The sequence below is a fragment of the Eleginops maclovinus genome, chromosome 13 (assembly GCF_036324505.1).
Source record: "Eleginops maclovinus isolate JMC-PN-2008 ecotype Puerto Natales chromosome 13, JC_Emac_rtc_rv5, whole genome shotgun sequence".
Taxonomy (NCBI): Eukaryota; Metazoa; Chordata; class Actinopteri; order Perciformes; family Eleginopidae; genus Eleginops; species Eleginops maclovinus.
The window spans coordinates 10,948,242-10,969,461 of NC_086361.1; the positions used below are offsets into that span (position 1 = coordinate 10,948,242).

At 39.4% G+C, this 21,220-nt stretch overlaps 2 protein-coding genes across 6 annotated transcripts; both read left to right on the plus strand.

Moving 5' to 3' along the window:
• The first annotated feature begins 233 nt into the window (after positions 1 to 233).
• Positions 234 to 9,992, plus strand: setdb1a (SET domain bifurcated histone lysine methyltransferase 1a). 3 transcript variants are annotated; one of them, XM_063898572.1, is made up of 9 exons: positions 234 to 322; positions 462 to 533; positions 6,460 to 6,555; positions 6,899 to 7,222; positions 7,370 to 7,537; positions 8,079 to 8,274; positions 8,424 to 8,497; positions 8,710 to 8,900; positions 9,002 to 9,992. In XM_063898572.1, exons 3-9 carry the CDS (start codon positions 6,465 to 6,467, stop codon positions 9,107 to 9,109), a joined length of 1,152 nt encoding a protein of 383 aa, XP_063754642.1. In that variant the 5' UTR covers positions 234 to 322; positions 462 to 533; positions 6,460 to 6,464; the 3' UTR covers positions 9,110 to 9,992. The 3 variants fall into 3 exon arrangements, with proteins under 3 accessions (XP_063754642.1, XP_063754645.1, XP_063754643.1); XM_063898575.1 differs by having other exon boundaries at positions 293 to 533; positions 8,082 to 8,274; XM_063898573.1 differs by lacking the exons at positions 234 to 322; positions 462 to 533 and adding an exon at positions 1,011 to 3,046.
• Positions 9,993 to 10,899: 907 nt separating this feature from the next.
• LOC134874515 (histone-lysine N-methyltransferase SETDB1-B-like) lies at positions 10,900 to 20,017 on the plus strand. Of its 3 annotated transcripts, none has more exons than XM_063898546.1 (10): positions 10,900 to 11,127; positions 12,151 to 12,325; positions 12,701 to 12,822; positions 12,954 to 13,337; positions 14,424 to 14,591; positions 15,659 to 15,860; positions 16,977 to 17,050; positions 19,274 to 19,464; positions 19,584 to 19,698; positions 19,794 to 20,017. In XM_063898546.1, exons 2-10 carry the CDS (start codon positions 12,156 to 12,158, stop codon positions 19,814 to 19,816), a joined length of 1,449 nt encoding a protein of 482 aa, XP_063754616.1. In that variant the 5' UTR covers positions 10,900 to 11,127; positions 12,151 to 12,155; the 3' UTR covers positions 19,817 to 20,017. The 3 variants fall into 3 exon arrangements, with proteins under 3 accessions (XP_063754616.1, XP_063754617.1, XP_063754618.1); XM_063898547.1 differs by having other exon boundaries at positions 19,588 to 19,698; XM_063898548.1 differs by having other exon boundaries at positions 12,954 to 13,055.
• The last annotated feature ends 1,203 nt before the right edge of the window (positions 20,018 to 21,220 follow it).

Below are 21,220 nucleotides of genomic sequence, written 5' to 3' on the forward strand. Positions count from 1 at the left end.
ATGTTTAAAATACATCACCACTGAATTTAACCCCGCCTAGAGTGCACTTCATCATGGTTTATCTATCAAATCGATATATCAGAGGGCACCTATTTGTGTGTCCATCATATATTGAGAAGTGGGCGGGGTCGTCGTTTGGTCAGGAAGTGACGTGGTGCTGCTCAGGTCCCCTAACGATCAGAAAATCTAACTACTGACTCCGGACCACTTGGTGGCGTTAGTGCGCCTTCGCTCTGTCTCTCTCTGTCTATCTTTGTTTGTGTGTACACACACACACACTGCTATATCACACCACGAAGAAGAAGCAGGATCAAAACATTTGGTAACATAACATTCTAAAATGGAGGAAGCAGGCTTGATAACACAAATTTTCTGGCAAAAAGAATTTGGAATAGCATTTTAAACTTCCGTGAAACAAACAAAACGACGGCTGTGTGTCTTTAAACCTGTTGTGTTTTCAGGTTGTTAACAAGTTGCCATCAGTGTACGCTATCGGTTCTAGCCTGAGAGCTAGCTCGAGAACACAACAACAGGTAAGCTACGGTTTTTTGCATGTATTAAAACGAATGTTACGCTTTAAGATGTTGTCTATGCGACATTTATAACTCGACTGAGCTCTAACGTTAACGTTTATACATATGTCTTCTCTATAGAGAGCCACAGGGATGACATGTTTTTGTAGGCCGACCCGGAAGTAAACTGCGCATGGGTTCCCTCGACTAAAAAGCATGCAATTTCTCAATAGGCTTTTGGAATATTGTAAGAAATAGGATCTGTGGAAAACAAACCTGTTTGATAAAATGCTGTATAATTTCCTCATGTCTACCCTACTTTTATAATTTTCGAAGCATAAATCTAATTGCCAGAAGCAAAATGCTAACGTTATGCTATAAACAACTACAGAGGAGTACAGCAGGGTAGCACGACTTTAACGTCATGCCAACTTTCGTGCGCTTGCATATTTGAACAAACGCACGTGCACTTAACCGAAAGTGAAATAAGTTATTGGATCCTGTACTTAAATAGAAATACCAGTGTAGAAAAACTCTGCTGCCATTCTGCATGATAAGTATAAGCACTTATCACTCTAATTTATTTATGTTTTTGATCAGATTTGTATTGATGTATTATTGTGTTTTCATGCAGCTGGTAAAAGGTGGAGACAATGTAATTACTTTATAGATAAATTGTAGAGTGGGAATTTACTCAAGCCATATAACTAAAGTCTTATTTATATGTTGATTTTTAAATTCGGTACCTGCACTAAGCTTTGGTGACGTACTTCCGACTCAACTCATAGAGCCAACGACCCTTGATGGTCGGAGAAGGCTTGTTGAAGGTGCTGTAGCTATTCTTTTTTTTATTAAAAAAAAAAAATTTGGGGGGGCTTTTTGCCTTTAATCGGAAAGGAAAGTGGAGAGTGATTGGAAGGTGGGAGTGAGAGTCGGGGTGGGATCCGGAAAGGACGACGTGTCGGGAATCGAACCCGGGTCGCCAGCATACGGTGCAGGTGCCCGAGCCAGTTGCGCCACGGCCCGGACCGTACTGAAGCTTTTTGAATGGAATGGATATACCGTTGAAATACCACGGCGTAGTGTGGCACAGACCAGAGCGGCCCGTTCAGTACCGGTTCACCCAATACGCCCAATTAGTGCGTAGAGGTCCATTCAAGCCAGGAGTAGGGCTGAACGATTAATTGCATTTGCGATAATATCGCGATATGACAAAACAAGATTTTCCAACCGCAAAGGCTGCGATTTGACTGGTCACGTGATCTGGTCACGTGACTTGCGAGCCGAGCGGAGCCGAGCAGGCAGGGAAAGAAGTCAACGCTGCGCTTGAACCTGCCCTAGCCAGGAGTGGATTTTTCTTACCCCAAAGACAAGTCCAGAAGAGGGTTCCATCCAGGATTATTACAGAGACGGCTGTCAAATGGTGAAAAGATTACCAGGAGCTGGCTTTCATACTCAGTGAAAAACAACGCTGTGTATTGTTTTTGCTCAACTCTTTTCCACAAAAAAACACAAAATAATAGGAGAAGGTGTTAATGACTGGTCAAAAATCAACGCCATTCTGAAACAGCATGAGGGTAGTCCTGAACACACAAGCAATATGATTAAGTGGAGAGAACTTGATCTGCGCTTAAGTCGTGGAAAAACACTTGACCACATAGAAATGACAGCTTTGGAGGCTGAAAGAAAGAGATGGCGAGATGTCCTTACATGCCTCATAAGTAACACAGTCTCTAGCTGAAAGAAACCTAGCATTCAGAGGTTCATCAGATAAGCTCTTCCAACCAGATAATGGAAACTTTCTAAAAGAGGTTGAATTATTAGCTAAATTTGACCCTGTTTTGGAAAATCATGTCAGCAGAATTAAAGAAGTTGAGACACATGCTCATGACCTTAGTAAGGACATACAGAATGAGCTGATACAGCTTGTGAGTGACAGGATTCTCACAACTATTGTGACTCAAGTGAGAGACTCAAAATACTTCTCCATTATCTTACACTGTACACCTGACATTAGTCACCAGGAGCAGATGTCCATTATCCAATATCATATATCACATTATTGATGATTTTGCATCCAGAAAGTGCAGAAAGGGACACTTTTAATGGTGAGTAATTTGTTACACATTTAGTTCGATTTGATTTGGTCTGTATTTATTTTGTGTTAGACGAACAGGTGGCGACACTAGTGCAATATGTTTAATGGGGGGATGAGTGGAAGCACTGGGTGTCAGGTGCGACTGTTCAGTTAAGAGGGCCCCTTATCAGAATTTTGCCTAGGGCCCCATGGAGGTCTGAACCGGCTCTGGGCCCATTGAACTAGTCCCTGCTGAGGAGCAAGAACAGCACATCGATGGCACTATAAGGATCATTACTACTGCTCAGTCCCTGAACCGTCTGCGCTGGACATGTCTGCATCAGCTGCAGGAGACCTGTCCAAAGAAGTAGAGGATCTGAGAAAGGAAATACAGGAGTTGCGTGTCCAGCGAGAGTTTGGCTCATACAGCGGTGTGCTGACTCCGATTCTATACCAGGTAACGTTAGGCCTAAGTCATGCTGTTCAGCTAACGTTAACTGTTTGACATTGACCAAAGTAAACATCAGTTAAATTATAAAGAATCCTATCGTAAGTCCAAAAAAAGTCAATGTGCCTACCACTGTAGCCTATGTGTCATGCAGACGCATTGTTGTTTAAAAAGTAGCCTAACGTTACAGATAAAATACAGCACAAATAGCAACTTAAAGGGATAGTCCGGCGAAAATTGACCCCAGGGTCTTTTTCTGCATGAAAACTGATCAAGTAAGCCCTCCAGAGAGTTTTTTTCGTTCATCAACCAGTATTGGGCTTGCCTGGAAAAACCGAGAGCAACGCTAATAGCCAAAATGGCTTACAGTGCATTCGATCGGGGCAGTGCGCAGAACGCTTCCAAAACGGCATTTTTTAACCACTAACATTGCTCGAAAATAGCACCAAACCTCTGCAGTAGCAGGACTAAGGTCCCTACACATAAAACGGAGCACCAACAACGTAGTTTGCAAACCTGAAGTTTATTAAAAAGAACTGTTTTACAAGACTCACCAACTGCCCCCCATTCCAGCTCCTCTCCAGGGAAAGTCTGCACAAGTCGATTATTGAATGCACTGGAGTTCAGTTCAAGGAGGAATGTTTTGAAATGTATAATTCCATGGAAATTCATATCTAGTGAGTGTTGACACGGAAATCAAAGGAGTTGCCTGTAACTTGCATGCAATTCCTGTCATTGGAATTATACATTCCAAAACATTCCTCCTTGAACTGAACTCCGGTGCGTTCGATAATCGACTTATTGACTGAGTTTGTGAGTCTCGTAAAACAGTTCTTTTTAATAAACTTCGGGTTTGCAAACTACGTTGTTGGTGCTCCGTTTTAGGGACCCTAGTCATGCTACTTCAGAGGTTTGGTGCTATTTCGAGCAATATGACGGTTGTTAATGTACCTGGGCGGCCCGCCCAAGTAAAGTCTGTGTGGGAAAACCTGCAGGTTTCTTGGCATGTATACATAGAAAAAGAAATGGTCAGCTTTTTCTCTAATTGATCTTTGCACTTGTGGATCCATGTGTATGCGTTGCAAAAGGTAGTCCTCATGTTTGGAACAGCAATGCCACTATGTGATTGCACAAAACAGTGCCTGCCACTCAGGAGCATTGGCTGTGCGTCACACCACTGGCGATGAATCGCGAAGCGTAATCAAAGAAGAAAATGAGAAATATAACCTCTGCTTCATGGAAAAGAGCAAGTAGGTTATTTTGAGTAGAACAGTTATTGTTACTGAACCATGCTCCTAGAAGATGCCTACCCTCCTGAATGCTTAGCTTTATATTCTCTCCCTACTCAAACAAACTTGAATAACCTTCCTTGATAACTATTATGCCTTAGAAGGCGTCACAGGCCCAGGGGCCCAATGACTCTTAGTCCGTCCCTGACTGTTAGGCATGACAGCGGCTAACAGAAAGACTAACATTAGTTAATCCAAAACACCAACGATATATAGGCTGATATAAAACGCTGGTTAAGAAAACATGTTATAATGTTGTAGGTAATTAACACCAGATAAAGCACCTACCGTTACGTAACGTCAGATAGGTTAGTTAATGTTAGCTAACTTGTAAAGTTAATAGTTGTTTTCTTACCTTCCTAGTTGTGTATGTGTGACGTCGCATACAATTTAAAACCTTTATCCAACTTGCTTGTTGGGGCTTTGGTCGTCCTACAAATCCGGTGAACATCGAGATAGAATGGGAGGATGAAACCCTCTTTATTTGTCACATACATGCACACAGCAGAGCACACACAGTGAAATTGGTCCTCTGCATTTAACCCATCCTAGTACTAGGAGCAGTGGGCAGCTATTGTGCAGTGCCCGGGGAGCAATGGGGAGGGGGGATTGGAGATGTCCGGTGCCTTGCTCAAGGCCACTTTCCATATTTCATGTCTGTTTGGGGACTTGAACCAGCGACCCTATGCTTCCCAAGCCCCTACTGACTGAGCCACTGCTGGACAGAGATGTTCAACTTTGGGAGCTCTTGTAAACATCGGGTATAGAATGTAGCTATTGTTTAACCGGAAACAATCAAGCAGTATTAAGTAAAACTCCGAAGTGGTTGTGCAAGTAGCGAATTTCATATGATTAATGCGAAGTGACTAAGGCTACCAAATAAATGTATTTAATAATTACAATATTAACCTTAGCAATGTACTAATGTGAAATATAGAGTAGCATGAAATGGAAATACTCAAACGAAGTACACATACCATCAAATTGTAAGTACAGTACTTAAGTAAATTTACTTAGTTACTGTCCACCACTGCAGGTAACAACACAATATTCACTGGCAGAGTATGTGTACATATCATTGTACAGTACACATACTAGGGACTTGACGTCTATTTTAAAGAAAAAATAACATGTTCCAACTCATACAAAATTATAATGTACCTTTTCATAGACAGTGATGGGCAAGTTACTTCCAAAATGTAATACAGTACATATTAGTTATTACTGTCTTTTTAAAGTAATAAGTTACATTACATTATTACTGTCTCTGAAATGTAATGCGTTACTTTGAGTTACTTTCACCAAAAGTTCTGCAAAAGTATAGCTTTAAATGCTAAAATGTAGTTTATTGCAGCTCATTAATTAAAGCTATCTATCTATCTGGCAGTACATGCTGTACATTAGGAAAGTAGCTAGAAATTAAACTCATGCTCCGTTTAAGTGGGCTGAATAGTAGTTGATACCAGTAACATTACGTCGCTGTGTGTTATTAATAACATGTTAGTGGAGCCTCTGCTCGGCCCTGTAACCTGCTGTATATGAACGAGTCTCTATGGCAGCGTTAGCTCACCTTGTCATTGGTGTGTTAACGGGGATTTGGCTTTCTAAAAGCCAGCGATTCCACAGAGGCTGCATATCTTCAACACTCTGCCATGAGTCTCTGAACTTCTCGGGGTTCAAGAGGAAAGAGAAAGTTACCTTCTGTTGCTTTGGCCTGCGCGCACTCCTGTCTTTTTATTTTATTTTCTCCGAGCAAGCAGCTCTCCATTGTGAGCCTGCAGCTCTGCATTGTGAGCCTTCAGCTCTCCATTGCGAATCTGTTTCTGCAGCCTGCTTAACCAATAGTAAACAGGCTTACTGACTTACTATTCTACCCGCACAATTACTTCTCTGGTGTCGGAATGTCTTGCGATGTTTGTGAATTTCGCGTTTAAATGTGTTGTAACTGCGTTACTGAGAATTGTAACGCGTATTATATTTCCCAAATTTCAGAAGTAATGCGTTATATTACTGCGTTACAGCGAAAAGTAATACATTACTATAGCTCTGTTACTTTTGTGACGCGTTACACCCAACACTGTTCATAGACTAATGAAGATCTATCCCTTATTTAAATTCCTTTGTGTGTTCTAGTGGGGATGGAGGTGGACGAGATGGAGAATAAAATGCAGGAGTCTAACGGGAGCAAAAAGAAAAAGATGGAATCTGCTGAAGTAAGATATGATAACGGTAAGAACATCATTTTAGTAATTGAAATATATACAACAATCAACCTCATTATAAAAATGACAATATTGGCAATACATTGCTAATATGTGTCCTATTCGTGACCTATTCGTGAAGTTTAGTCTTTAAAGGATAAGTAATTCATAAGCCATAGAGGAAATATACATATTAAGGAAACTGGAGCTAGCAAATATTCTGCATGTTTGCTTGAAAATGACCCAACGATCAGTTTACAACTACGTTTTTCATTGGCTAATCTCTGCAGCTATGGAACAAAATCTTCTTTGCTGTAAATCTTTTTGGCTGCAAGGCACAGTTTCACTCTTTCTGCTTTTTTTCTTTTCAGAAAATATGCTTTCTTCTCCATGTGACTCTGTTCCCTCCACAAGTGAAAGTCCACACAAGGAGACACAATTGAAGTACAGTTCTGACTCTCTCAGTTTAATAAAAAACGCTGTGGTGGTCTTGACCCGACTCCCTGACTATAAGATCAGCGCTCTGCGACCACCAACGCCGCAGCAGTTCTACAGTGAAGACGACTCCTTCAGCAGCTCTGACTCGGATATGCAGTGGGAAAAAGACGATGATTCTAGTGATTCTGATTTCTCACTCTCAAACCACAAACGGAAAAATCGAAAACAGAACACCAGCAGAAACAGCAACAACAATGGTAATTACTGACACCTACATACAAACACATTTTAAGCTGTACCTTTCCCAGACATATGTCTTTTTCAGAAAAAGCTGTGACCAGCCATTCATATTTTTAAATCGTTTAGCTCATTGATTTTAATTCACACATTTGTGTTCATTTCAGAACAAGCCCCTATAATAGTATCATCAGCTTTTGCACATTGCTCCACTGAAACCACCAAGGTCCGTCCTAACTTGCCAGAACAAGAGATTGCAGTGGGCATGATGGTCCTTGCCAAGAGGAAGACGATGAAATGGCAACGGGGGAAAATAGTGGACATCGTAACAAAGGGTAAGAAATTAGATTTTTAAGGAGGGAAATGTGCTCAGACACATAGCACCTAGGTTTTTACATAAAGAGATAGGATGATTGATTGAAGATGCTTTTATGGAGTACATATCAATAGTTGGCACGCAGACAGGAGTACCAAGCAAAGCAATATACTGCTGTTTGTGGAGGCAGCAGCAAAATGCATTTTAGCCAACTAAAAGATCAATATCAGTTTAAGTGTACGCTATATTAAGAGTAATTTTTGACCGCTTTACTTAAACGTAAACAGCCCTTTTCAACAGGAAACTATAGTTGTTATCTATGCTCGCGTAACAGCCACGAGGCTCCATTGACAAAACCATACATTTAACCAGCAGTTTGTTTTTTGTGTTATTGTGGGACTTTAGTAAACCCGAACAGACCCTTTTAGAAAACCAAAGTTACAAATTAATAACAACTTACCGATCTAGGCAGAGGTAGAGAAGAAACTGTTGTATTTTATTTGAATAACACTGTAAAAAAATCAATGTTGATTTCATTCTTGGACCTCCTGTGTTTAAAGAAGATGGGCGGGTGAAGTACAAAGTTTGTTTTGAAGAAAAGGGGAGAAGCCTGGTGTCTGGCCACCACATTGCTTTTGACACCACACCGGAGCTGGAGCAGCTGTATGTCGGTGCCCGTGTGGTGGTCCAGTTTCAAGATAACAAGTTCCGGCCCGGAGTTTTGTCAGAGCTCCCCAGCAGAAAGAACCGCCTGAGGTGAGTGTTTTTATATCCATGTCCATGTACCATCCCTTAGCCTGTCACAGTAATAACGTTATTGAGTTACGGACATTCTACATTTATGCCTCACCGTTAAACAAATGCTTTAGTAAATGTTTGATGTCAAACCGATTTTACTTTCCCAGGTTCTTGGTTTTCATGGATAATCACATGCCGCTCTATATGGGTTTACCTTCTTTTCACCTGGTGTGCAGACCACGTAAGTTGTCCAAATCAAGTACACATGGTTCCTTCTCAAAACATATAAAAATCATTAAAATTGACATGGCCACAGGTGCGAGTATTTAAAGCATAGCTGACCCAGAAAGAATCAGCCATGCTTTCACCTCACCTACTGAGTTGCAGTTATAAGTAGCATTGGAAGTATACCATCAGTTCCTTAATAATAGTGATACATTGTTTTCCTCACAGTGGAAGATGTTTTAGACGACATTCCAGACCGCACTCACAAGGCTTTCATGGCGCGGTACCTGAGCGATTGGCCGTACCCACATTTAACGCAGTACAAGGCTGGACAGATGCTCCATGTGAAGTTAATCCAAGAGTATCAGAGGTGTGAGGTGCAGGCGGTCGACTGCAGCGTGATGCAGGTCCAATTTCAGGTCCGCATCATTCACAAAAGTGCTGTTGTTTAACTATTTGTATTCATCGACACATTGTTTGTATTTCTGGGGAGTAATGTGTTTTCCTTTCTCACTGTCAGGATACTCAAGAAAAGGAGTGGATCCATCGAGGCTCCGTCCGACTACAACACATGGCTAGATTTTTGGATATAGATACAGCAGAAGTGCAAAATGATGATTCTGATTAATTTGCTGCTATAAGATGCTACTTGAACCCAGCAACAATTTCTTTGTTCTCTGGATTTAAGACTTAATTTGATTACTTTATTGGATTTGGATATTATGGTTACAACTAAATGTGCACTATTAATACAGAAATGTTGCAGCTTTTGCAGCGTATTTAAACAGATGTAGGTTTAATTTAGCCCTTGAGAAGAATCTGAATGTACTATTTGTTAATACATTTTGCATAGTTTTGCAATTTAAATGATTCACTTCATGTTGAGTTTTTGTTAATTAAATATTTGAAGCAATATTTGTTGTAACATATTGCAAAGGTGATATGTAGTTGGGTCTTGATAAATTCCGGCGAAACAGGGAACATCATTTTTTGCTTAATCCTTCAGTTATATGATTGCATTTTTTTATTTAGCGACTGCAAAAACAAGAACCCCTAACTTAACATCTTCAAAATGAAATGTAACTGATTAATGTCTACATTTAAAGATAATTAAGCATAAACTCTTTTTATCTTGTAGTTTTATAATGATAGGTGACGATTCACTCAGAACAGATGAGTTCGAGGCTGTGATGAAACACTTTCTGATGTACATATGGATTATGTTACATCATTGTGGCGCCTAAACAGCCAACTGTTGTGACTTTGTTGAGCTGCTTGGATTTCTAGTCAGGAAAAGATCTGTAAACAAATTGTCCATAGAGGACTCTAGAACAGTCAGTGACTCTTTATTCATGGAATGTATCGCATTAATTTTCTCAACATTTTACAAGTTGCATTTATTTTGGTGCTTTGCTTTTCTTTGTTTTATTTAAAAATGTAAAGAAGTAAATATGTACATTACATACTGGCTTGTAGTACAGTTTTTTAATAAAAAATAATCTTCAACTTTGTTTTTTTCCAGGTGTGTGCGTAAATGTCTAACACTTAACTTCTTGTAATTAATGTGCAGCTACCTCCACATATTTGCGGCATATGCTATGTCATTTTAGGGGAGACATTATAATGGCTGAGAAGAAAGTACTGCTCCAACCACAGCTAGTAAACCCGGTGTGCACATCAAAGAAAACGCCAACATGCATGACAGAAGAGCTTTAATAAACCGCTCCATCAGCAAACAAATAGCCAAGGATTGGATAGGACAAAAAAACAGTTCTAGTTAAACACTAAAAGATCATTTGCTTCTTGAAATAATCGTAAACTCAATGACAGTAGGAACTCTCCAACTGTACACCAATTTGTTATTATTGTATTAATAATATTGGTGTGCAAAGTAACTTATGTTGTCAAATAAATGTAAAAGTGTGAAAAGTTCTTGTTTCCAAATTGAGGAGCAGCCGTATGCAGTAAGTAAGCAGAAAATAATAACTAAGTTGTATTATATCATTTAGTTATTATTGAATTTATTTACTCAAGTAATGTACTTTAAAACAATTTTGAGGTACTTTACTTACTCTAAGTATTTTTATACCACTATATACTTTTACTCACTACAAATTGGAAACATTTTTTTACTACACAAACCGTATGCAATATTTTGGTTTAGTTAATAGTAACTTTGCAACTTCATAGTATAATAAATATAAATCAACTAATGACTTTTCATGTGCTATTATGGACTGTCATACCTGGCCGTATACAAAGTGGTAAAGTTAGCTCCAACTTTTAGAACCTTTACTGTGCATGATAATAACTTCTTTCTGGTACTTTAGGTACCTTTTGAAGGTAATACTTGTACTTTTAATTTTAACATGTTGAATTACAGGATTCTTCTTGTGAGTATTTGTACATTGTGGTATACTACTTTTACCTAAATCAAAGTTCTGAAAACTTCTTCCATCACTGCAAATTGTGTATATTTAACTGTTTTAATTTACAGTATGTGCAGTTTTTGCTGTATTGTATGCAGAGCTGTTGGTGGTCAGTGCGACCACAAGGGGAAGCAGTCAGCTGCCGGCCTTGTGTAGCATCATGAGGCGAAGAAGACACTGCAGCCCAAATTGAGTTGCTGATGCGACAGGAAAAAAGGTACGGCGTGGGACTTCTTTTTAAAAGTATCTACAAAGTACATGCTAAATCTTTACCAGAGAAAAGGCTTCACGGACGAAGACTAACCGATGAGTTGGGCGGATGGGCCTGGGGCTCCCGGTCAACTGTGATCATGGAATCCGGGAGATCTATCTTTAGCATAGACGCTAGAAACAAAGGGAAATCACAGATTTTCTTCATTAAGATATTTAGCTTTTTGTTACTTGCAAAATTATATCTATGCAGACTTAAACTCCAGTTATTTAAAGGGATACATTTGATTAACTAGGCGATTTGCAATTTCAAAGTAGTGTTTGCACAACCACGAAGCAGCTTTTAATATTTTGGGCAATGCAGCTTTTGTTTCACGTTGGCATCTCTTTTTATTTATTCAAAGCTACAGACAGTGATCATAGATAGATAGTATAAAGACAGTGAACAAAGGGAACTGGTAACCATACACACAGCTCCATCTCTTGCCAAAATGAATCAAACAGTTTTTAAACAATTAAATCTACAAGGCATCACAACTGACCTTCGCAGTAGGTTGATAATAACAGAGAAAATCTCCCTTAGAGCGGCTGAAAACAATGTTTATTTATTTAGCATAAAGGACAATTCTTCAAAATAGTTTTATTATCTTTCTGTCAATTGAATCATCAATGCAGTTTATCAGCCCTGAAAAGCATAAACGTGAACATGAAAATGGGTATCTCTCTGACAAAGAATGTAGTCCTGTTAGCTCTTTCTACAGCATCAGATAATAGACAGCAGTTTAATGCTGTTGCTGGCTCTTGTCCAAATCACATCAGCTGCTCATGTACAGTTAATACAGAAACTAAGGCACAACTTGGCATGGGACTTTAAACAAGAGCAGGCGTCCATCCATCTTCTTGGAGTCCTTCTTGTCAATCTTATAATCTTATCTTGTTAATATTATAATTTAAGTCTTAATTTTTAGATAAAACTCCCTTGCTGAACACTTAAGCTTTACCACATGATTTGTGACTTTGTGTGTTGCAGTGATTATGGAGGTGGACGAGATAGTAGTGAGCAGAAATGAGCTCCAGAAGTTGGTCAAACAGAAGGTAAAGGAGAACAAGCTGATCGCCTCAGATGTGCTAGAGAAATGCATTCTGATTCAATCTCTTCTGGATCGTAAAGAGCAACAGGCTGTCGAACTCCTGAAGCTCTGCAAGTGAGTGTTACACCTACAAATTGCTTCTCGTTACTGATACCTGTTGTTTTTTTTTAAACCTATAAACATAAACAACTGCAGAAGAAACCATTTTAATCTTTGAGGCCAAAATGGGACTGATTGACAGGAGAAACAACTGCAATTTTTACCCATTTAACTTCGTTCTTAAAATGAAAAACCTTATAATAAAGAGTATTTCATATTCATCCATCCATTCTAAAAAGTGCCTATCCTGGACAGGTATTCAGACAAACTGAAGTCACTAAAGTAATGTATTAAAAAGATAAAACAAGTAATTGTCCCTTCTGAGTATTTGAAGTACAGTCGATTTCTGTTCTTGGCTTGATTTGTGTTGTCTTTTGTTAATGTGTTCAGGTCTGTGTCAGCATTTGAAGCCATTGTGAAGAAACAATACTCTTTGCTGGGGTGGGAATACAGAGACACTGATTCTGATGATAATGTTGATTGTGATGGTGACGATAACATACCAAGCTGTGGTAAGATGCAAATTGTTTGGTAAATGAAAAACATTTATGCATTTGTCACTTTCAATTGTTAATTGCTTTACCGACAAACTGGCTTATTCTAGTAAGTTTATTTGACCAGTGTTTTTTTTTTCCTTTTGTAGAAACATCTATCAGCCGGAGGAGAGAACCAGTAGTGGTCTTAACCAGACTTTCTGAGGCTCAGCTAAAATCTCTTTGTGCGCCGACGCATCAGGATCACCACAGTAAATATAAATATTCCAACAATTCGGATTCTGATATACATTGGGAACCACGACATGTCTCAAGTGATTCTGATTATTCCACTTCAAGTAAAAAGACTGTGTCCAAAAAGAGGAGAAAAGGAGTTCATAAGAACCAAAAACTTTCTCAAAGAAATTCACAAGATAGCACAATTACCGGTTCTACGAGCAACAAAGGAAACATATCAAGACCCCAATCACGTGCCAATACCGAGGTTGAGAGTGCAGTAACAAAAACATCAACACCAGCAGCAGAAACCAAAGGTAATGGACACAAAAACATTAGAATCCCTACTTGGAGAACTTTTTGATGTATGAATTTCTTTCAATCCTAATAAATTCCTTGTCATATTGTTCCTGTCATGGAAAAAAACACATTCTGATCATAGCTTTAGGTTGATGTGCATGTCTCTACTGATGAGGGGGAACCAATTATTTCTTTTTTAAACAAAAAAACCCGACAGTGCAGTAGATAAGATAAGATGGACCTTTTATTAATCCCAGTGGGGAAATTCAGGGGTTTAAGCAGCAACAGAATGAGAGTGAAAATCAGTACAATACAGACTCACACAAGGATAATACGATAAAAGATACACATTTAAATTGTATACAGGCAAGTTACTGTTAAAACAAGAAATGAATTAAATGAACACGTATACATTTTTGAGTCCAGATTGTTAAATATATTTACATTTATGTGTGCAGATACTAGTGCAGGTCAAATTCATTGTGCAAACAGTGCAGATTTGATGTATGTACAATACAGGTTACTTTTTAATCGGTTACATTGTTAACCTCTGGTTGTGCAGCCCGATGGCTACAGGCACAAAGGAGTTTCCCGGGCGCCTTGTGCTGTGCAGAGGAGGGATGAGTCTGTGACTGAACGTACTCCTCATTTTCACTAGCTCTGCATGGAGTATGAGATATAGACACACTTAAACAATGACCATAAAGTTTGCTGATCCATCTTTTGTTATTTAAATTAGTGATGTTTAACTGTCTTTGACCCAATCACAATCAACTGAATTGATAATGCACACCATAAATCATTTATTTTACAGATGGTGGATATTAAGACATCATTTATAAGATGCAACATTTATTCTCTAAATTTTGAAAAAAAGTATGTTGGCGACTATAAATTAATTTACAGTCATCAGTTTTGCCTTTCATCGGATAGGACAATGGAGAGTGACAGGAAAGTGGGAGAGAGAGTCGGGGTGGGATCCGGAAAGGACCACGGGTCGGGAATCGAACCCGGGTCGCCGGCCTACGGTGCCCCAGCCAGTCGCCACGGCCTACAGTCATCAGTTTTGATATGCTCATATTATATTTCTTTTCCACTGACAGGATTATGCCCTCTGCCCAAAGTAACTACTCTTTGCCAGAAGTCTGACAAAGTTACCAAGACTTCTCCCAGCGCGCCACTAGAAGTGATTAAGGTTACCATGAGGGTCGTGGCGAGAAGGACGACCATGAACTGGCAACAGGGGGAAATCATCAATAAAGTACAAAAGGGTAAGAAAAAAGTAATCTGTTCGAGTCAAACTGGATGGTTCATTATGAGGTAAAAGATCAGAAATGAATTTCGGCACTCAACCAAACAGTGATTTACAACCAACAGTAGTATTTTAATATCAATTATTGGACAGACAGGAAGCCAATAAAAAGACCTCAGAACTGGAGTGATGTAATCCACTCTTTGTTAATTTAGGAGGACTCGAGCAGCAGCGTTTCGAATCAGCTTAAACACACACACAGTTGTTAAGGCTACTAGGCCATCAACAACCTTGCCCGCTCCTACCTATGTGACTTCATCCATGGTGGGAAGAAAACGGGGTAGGCTAGCTCACTTTCAGTGTTACAGTGTTATCTCTTTCATAAAAAGGGCGTTTAGCTAACCACCCCACATGAAAACAAGAGACAGATTCATTGTGGTTCAGATTCATATGTACTTCAAGGCCATGGCAGGAGTTCACTGCAGGGCCACAACATTCACAGAGTGCAGAGTTCATGCAAGTATGGTTAAATGAGTGAATATACGAAAATACGTCAGTAGAAGGAAATATACCACTAAAAGGTTATTATTTTAAATCCGAGGCAGTGTAATGCAAGTTCATCATCAAGCCATTCCTGCTAAATCTTTTCAAGGCTTTTTAGATAACCAGTATCATCCCATTTGACTAAATAGTGTTTCAGACAGTTTGGAAGTAGTCTCATATAACCTGTAACTGAGTACACTAATACAATAACATTGAGAGTTACATGTTTTGTTTATTTTGGCCACTGAGTTGTCCACCAAAATCAGACAGTAGGCATTGATGTCACCACACAGTCATATAATCTGTCCCTAACATGTGAAAACTGTAGACAACTGACCTGTAAGAAATGATTTGAAAATTCTAGCATAGATGGTTAAAAGATGTTAATGCTAACTGTTAAAATATAGTCGTAGGCCCACACAGAGGAGGAGTTAGCTTGTGAAATGTAGCCAACACAAATTACTGTTGCAGAGCGCTGACATTGTCTAAAGAGGGTTTGCTTTTAATTAATATAATTGAAGTTTTTCTTTCTTTCTTTTGTAGAAGATGGACGATTAAAATACAAGATCCAATTTAATGACAAGGGGAAAAGCCTTGTCTCCGCCCACCATATCGCCTTTGATTACATGCCAGAAGTGGACAAGCTGTTTGTTGGGGCTCGTGTAGTGGTCAAGCATCAAACTGATGGGTGCCTGTTTTGCCCCGGGATCCTGGCAGAGCTCCCAAGCAGGAAAAACCACATGAGGTTTGTGTGTAATGGAATACCTTCAAGGATCAAGTCAGATTAATCTTATCCCCATGAGCTACACTTTTTCTCACGTATTACAGGTCTTTTTTTTTCTATCTTTAAAATATTTTTTTACTTTGATCATCTATTTGTTCCCAAGGACTTCATATCATTGTTAACCAGTATGTATGATTTTGGAGAAAAAGTTAAACTCAGCCAGTTTTTAAAAAAATCTTCTTTCACCTTACCATTAGCATTTATTATATTGTTTTAGGGCTGTCAAAGTTAGCGCGTTATTAACGTTGAGCTGTAAAGTCCTGCCAGATAGTTTTCTCGACAAGATCAAGGTAATATGTACCTACTATCAATGTGAATTAGATAGAAGATAGAATCGGAGGATGAAACCCTCTTTATTAGTCACATACATGCACACAGCAGAGCACACACAGTGAAATTGGTCCTCTGCTTTTAACCCATCCTAATCCTAGGAGCAGTGGGCAGCTATTGTGCAGCGCCCGGGGAGCAATGGGGAGGGGGGATTGGAGTTGTCCGGTGCCTTGCTCAAGGCACCACAGCAGGGCCTAGGAGGTGAACTGGGACCTCTCCAAGTAGCAGTCCACTTTCCATATTCCAAGTCTGTTTGGGGACTTGAACCGGCGACCCTACGATTCCCAGTCCAAGCCCCTACTGACTGAGCCACTGCTGGACCTAAGAATCTGGAATTAAGTTACCACCAGAGTATGTCGAGTTTAAAATATCACTTACTGGCTAAGCATAGTCCTGATTCACAAAGACCCGCCCCTCCCCCTCGCAAGCACTGGCCTAGCTGCACTATATAGGCTGAGTCCCGGTTCTGTGGTACCCACTGTTACAAGCTCACTTTACTTATTGTTTTTGTTTGTTTTTTATCAGCCTGTTTTGATCCCATAATTAAATAGTGAGATTATCTGTGTTACGTTTGAATGATCCAGGAAATTATGATTTGAGCTGCTTAAAAACAGGGGATGTTAAGTTAACCTTGACAAGTTTTACTATGTTATGTTAAATTCAATATGCCCATCTGTTTCCTGTGGGCATTCAAATAGCCATGTAATGCTTAGGCATTTTAGTGAAAATCATGTCTTTATTTTCCAGGTTCCTGGTCTTTATGGATGATCACACGCCCCTCTATGTGAACTTACCTAGCCTTCACCTGGTGTGCAGACCATGTAAGTATGGCTGTTTCATTCACATTAACAGATTTCCATCCATCCATCTTCTTCCGCTTATCCGTCAAGGTCGCGGAGGTAACAGCTCCAGCAGAGAGCCCCAAACTTCTCTTTCCCTGGCCACATCAACCAGCTCTGACTGGGGGATTCCAAGGTGCTCCCAGGCCTGCGAAGAGATACAGTATCTCACAAAAGTGGGTACACCCCTAACATTTTTGTAAATATGTTATTATATCTTTTCATGGGACAACACTGAAGATATGACACTTTGATACAATGTAAAGTAGTCAGTGTACAGCTTGTATAACAGTGTACATTTGCTGTGCCCTCAAAATGACTCAACACACAGCCATTAATGTCTAAACCACTGGCAACAACAGTGAGTACACCCCTAAGTGAAAATGGCCAAATTGTGCCCAATAAGCCATTTTCCCTCCCCGGTGTCATGTGACTCATTAGTGTTACAAGGTCTCAGGTGTTAAATTTGGTGTTATTCCTCTCACACTCACTCATACTGGTCAGGGGACATTCAACATGGCACTTCATGGCAAAGAACTCTCTGAGGATCTAAAAAAAAATTGTTGCTCTACTTAAAGATGGCCTAGGCTATAAGAAGATTGCCAACATCCTCAAATGGAAGGTGGAGGAGTGCACGGTCTCTAACATCCACCAGCTCTGTGATGTCGTCATGGAGGAGAGGAAGAGGATTCCTGTGGCAACCTGTGAAGCTCTACTGAACTCTATGCCCAAGAGAGTTAAGGCAGTTCTGGAAAATAATGGTGGCAACACAGAATATTGACACTTTGGGCACAATTTTGCCATTTTCACTTAGGGGTGTACTCACTTATGTTGCCAGCGGTTTAGACATTAATGGCTGTATGTTGAGTTATTTTGAGGGCACAGCAAATTCACACTGTTATACAAGCTGTACACTGACTACTTTACATTGTAGTGTCATATCTTTAGTGTTGTCCCATGAAAAGATACAATAAAATATTTACAAAAATGGTGTACTCACTTTTGTGAGATACTGTATAATCCCTCCACCTGGTCCTAGGTCTACCACTCGGTCTCTTCCCAGCTGGACATGCCTGGAACACCTCCCTAGGGAGGCGCCCACGTGGCATCCTTACTAGGTGCCCGAACCACCTCAACTGGCTCCTTTCAACGCGAAGGAGCAGCGGTTCTACTCCGAGTCCCTCACGGATGACTGAGCTTTTGACCTTATCCCTAAGGGTGATGCCAGCCACCCTGTAGATAAATCCCATTTCGGCCGCTTGTATCCGCAATCTCCTTCTTTCGGTCATGACCCATCCTTCATGACCATAGGTGAGGGTAGGAACAAAGATGGCCCGGTAGACAGAGAGCTTTGCTTTCTGGCTCAGCTCTCTTTTCGTCACAACGGGGAAAGCGACTGCAGTACCGCTCCCCTCTGCTCCAATTCTCCAGCCCATCTCACGCTCCATTGTTCCCTCACTCGAGAACAAAACCCCGAGATACTTGAACTCCTTCACTTGGGGTAAGGCCTCATTCCCTACCTGGAGTGGACAGTCCATCGGTCTCCCTCTGAGAACCATGGCCTCAGATTTGGAGGTGCTGATCCTCATCCCAGCCGCTTCACACTCGGCCGCAAACCGATCCAGTGAGTGCTGAAGGTCACAGACCGATGAAGCCATTAACAGATTTGAATATTACAATTACAGTTTGTCTGATCTGAAAGTAAGACCCATTGAATCCAGTTTGAGAGCTTTTTGTTGCTGCACTCTGGTTGCACTGGTTTAGATAATTTGTTTTCGCTCTGCTGTATTCAAGTTTACCGATAAGCCATTAGCATGCATGTAAAGCACCAGGACCCTGAAACTTTAGCAGATAAATTGAATTCAGCTATCCACAATAACTTATCCCAAAATTGTTGTCAGTTAAAAACATGTTACCTCTGCAAATATGCAAATAACAATACTGGCATAAGATTCCTGACAACAATGGACGTGCATCAGTTATTTCTCAGTAACTGACCCACTTATTTGGCATTTGTTACCAGTAGCAAGTACGTTAGCCTGCCTTCATGCTGATCTATGGAGCAGCATTATGATACATTGAACAAATTACCCTCTATGGCGTTAGAGTTTCAAATGTTGCGCCTGTCAAAGATCTGTCCCCAATATCTACAACTACACTGTCGGTAAGCAGAGTGACAGATTTTTCCTTTTTTTCCTGTTACAGTGACGGACCCCTTGGACGATATTCCAGATGGCAGACACAAGAGCTTCGTGCAGCAGTATTTAAAGGTCTGGCCTTACCCGCCCCAGATGCAGTACAGGGTTGGACAGGAAATAAATGCAGTACTAAAAGGAATTATGCATCGGTGTACGGTGAAGTTGATCGACTCCAGCTTGTTTCAAGTTCTAGTTTTGGTCAGTATTTTTGAACATCTTTCTTAAAACTATTTCCAACAGTATTCTTGGTTTATTCTCCCCTGCAATATGTATTTAGATTGCTTGACTCATAGTAGTTTGTGTGTCATCAATCATAGACAGATCAACGTAAGGAATGGATCTACCAAGGCTCGACATGCTTGGAACTCAAAATGTGTCCTTCTGAGTCGTCAAAAAAGCAGGCAAAGAAGAAAACATCTTCTAGAGCCGCTGGTAAATTTGTTTCTTCACCTAAATAAAATTCTTATTCATGTTATTCCTGTATGCTATTTTATCTCTCATGCATTTCTATGTCTTGTATTCTTCAGAATCCTCAAAGGTAGCTTCCTGATGGAACCATGGATCTGAGAGATCTGTGCTCCTAAGATGAAAGGTGCTCTACAAGGATAGGACTGAAATGTTTTTTAAACGTACTGGGGGGATCGGCAATTAGCTTAACTTCCAGTTCTTCTGAAAATGTACCATTATTCAAAAATATGAATTTTTGTTTTTTGTATGATTGATTAATAAATGATGTGTTCATTCCCATGAATCTTATTTTAACTATTGAATGAAAAAATGCAGCTTCTTCTAACTCAGATCTTGTACTCGAGTAAAAGTAGAAGTGCCAGAGTGTAGGAATACTCTGTTACCCGTAATTAAAAGTGTTACTGAAGTAAAAGTACTAAAGTATTAGCATCTAAATATACTTAAATTAACACAAATAAAAGTACTCATTATGCAGTTTGGTCCATTTCAGAATAATATGTATGTTGATTGTAATTATTGATGCAATAAAGTGTTATCAAAGCCGGTAAAGCTGCAGCTAGGTTTAATGACTTTGTATAGGGTAGCTTATGAGTTTACTCAAGGTGTAACTTGAGTCTGGTTTAAGTGTTGATTATATTTCACACCATTAATCCAAATCTGTGAAGTATTTAAGGGTATTAAATAAATGTAGTGGAGTTGAAGTACACAATTTACCTCTAAGTTCTGGTGAAGTAAAAGTACAAAGTAGCATACAATGGAAATACTCAAGTAGAGAACAAGTATCTTGAAATTGTACTTTAGTACAGTATTTGAGTAAATCAATAGTTACTTCTCACCCCATCAATGAAATATGGTGTCAACATTTAAAATATATATATAAATACAACCTTAGAAATGAAGTTAGATTATTAAATATGTGACTCACATATGTGAGTCAATATTATGAGACAGTTATTAAAACTCCTGAAAAGATTAAATGCTGAGGTGAGTTAAAATTGAAGGGAATCATGTGTACGATTGAGTCATATTCTGCCTCTTAACTTTTTTGAAACAAATTGAATACATAATAAAGTTGTACATCAATGTTAAAAATAATGAAGAGTAAAAGAAAACTCTGGATCAGCTAAACAATGATTTAAATGGTAAATGTAAAAACAGATAGTCACCCTTTTTATGTATACACTCATTTTCTAAAATAAAAATCATGTTAATTGTGTGAAATGAATAAGTCGATTATATCAGTCGGTTGTCAGAACATTATGACATATCCATTTTTGTTAGTATTATATATTTTAAAAGAAGGGGAAACTATTGTTATATAGTTTCCATTTCATAATCACAAAAAAGGTTGTTTACATTTGGCAAGAAATTACAGTGAAGTTTATTTATAGAGCATGTGTTTAAGTAAAATATGTGACCAAAGTGCCATACAAAGCAATGACATAAAACAGGAATGATGTTTTACATTCAATAAAAATATGATTTA

Bases quoted from the DNA above. Each gene is read 5' to 3' on its own strand.
- setdb1a (XM_063898572.1), top strand. From the start codon at position 6,465: ATGGAGGTGGACGAGATGGAGAATAAAATGCAGGAGTCTAACGGGAGC. The intron at 6,556-6,898 runs GTAAGAACATCA...TTTTCTTTTCAG, and splicing joins TGAAGTAAGATATGATAACG to AAAATATGCTTTCTTCTCCA. The intron at 7,538-8,078 runs GTAAGAAATTAG...CTGTGTTTAAAG, and splicing joins AGTGGACATCGTAACAAAGG to AAGATGGGCGGGTGAAGTAC.
- LOC134874515 (XM_063898546.1), top strand. From the start codon at position 12,156: ATGGAGGTGGACGAGATAGTAGTGAGCAGAAATGAGCTCCAGAAGTTG. The intron at 12,823-12,953 runs GTAAGATGCAAA...TTCCTTTTGTAG, and splicing joins CGATAACATACCAAGCTGTG to AAACATCTATCAGCCGGAGG. The intron at 15,861-16,976 runs GTTTGTGTGTAA...TTTATTTTCCAG, and splicing joins AGCAGGAAAAACCACATGAG to GTTCCTGGTCTTTATGGATG.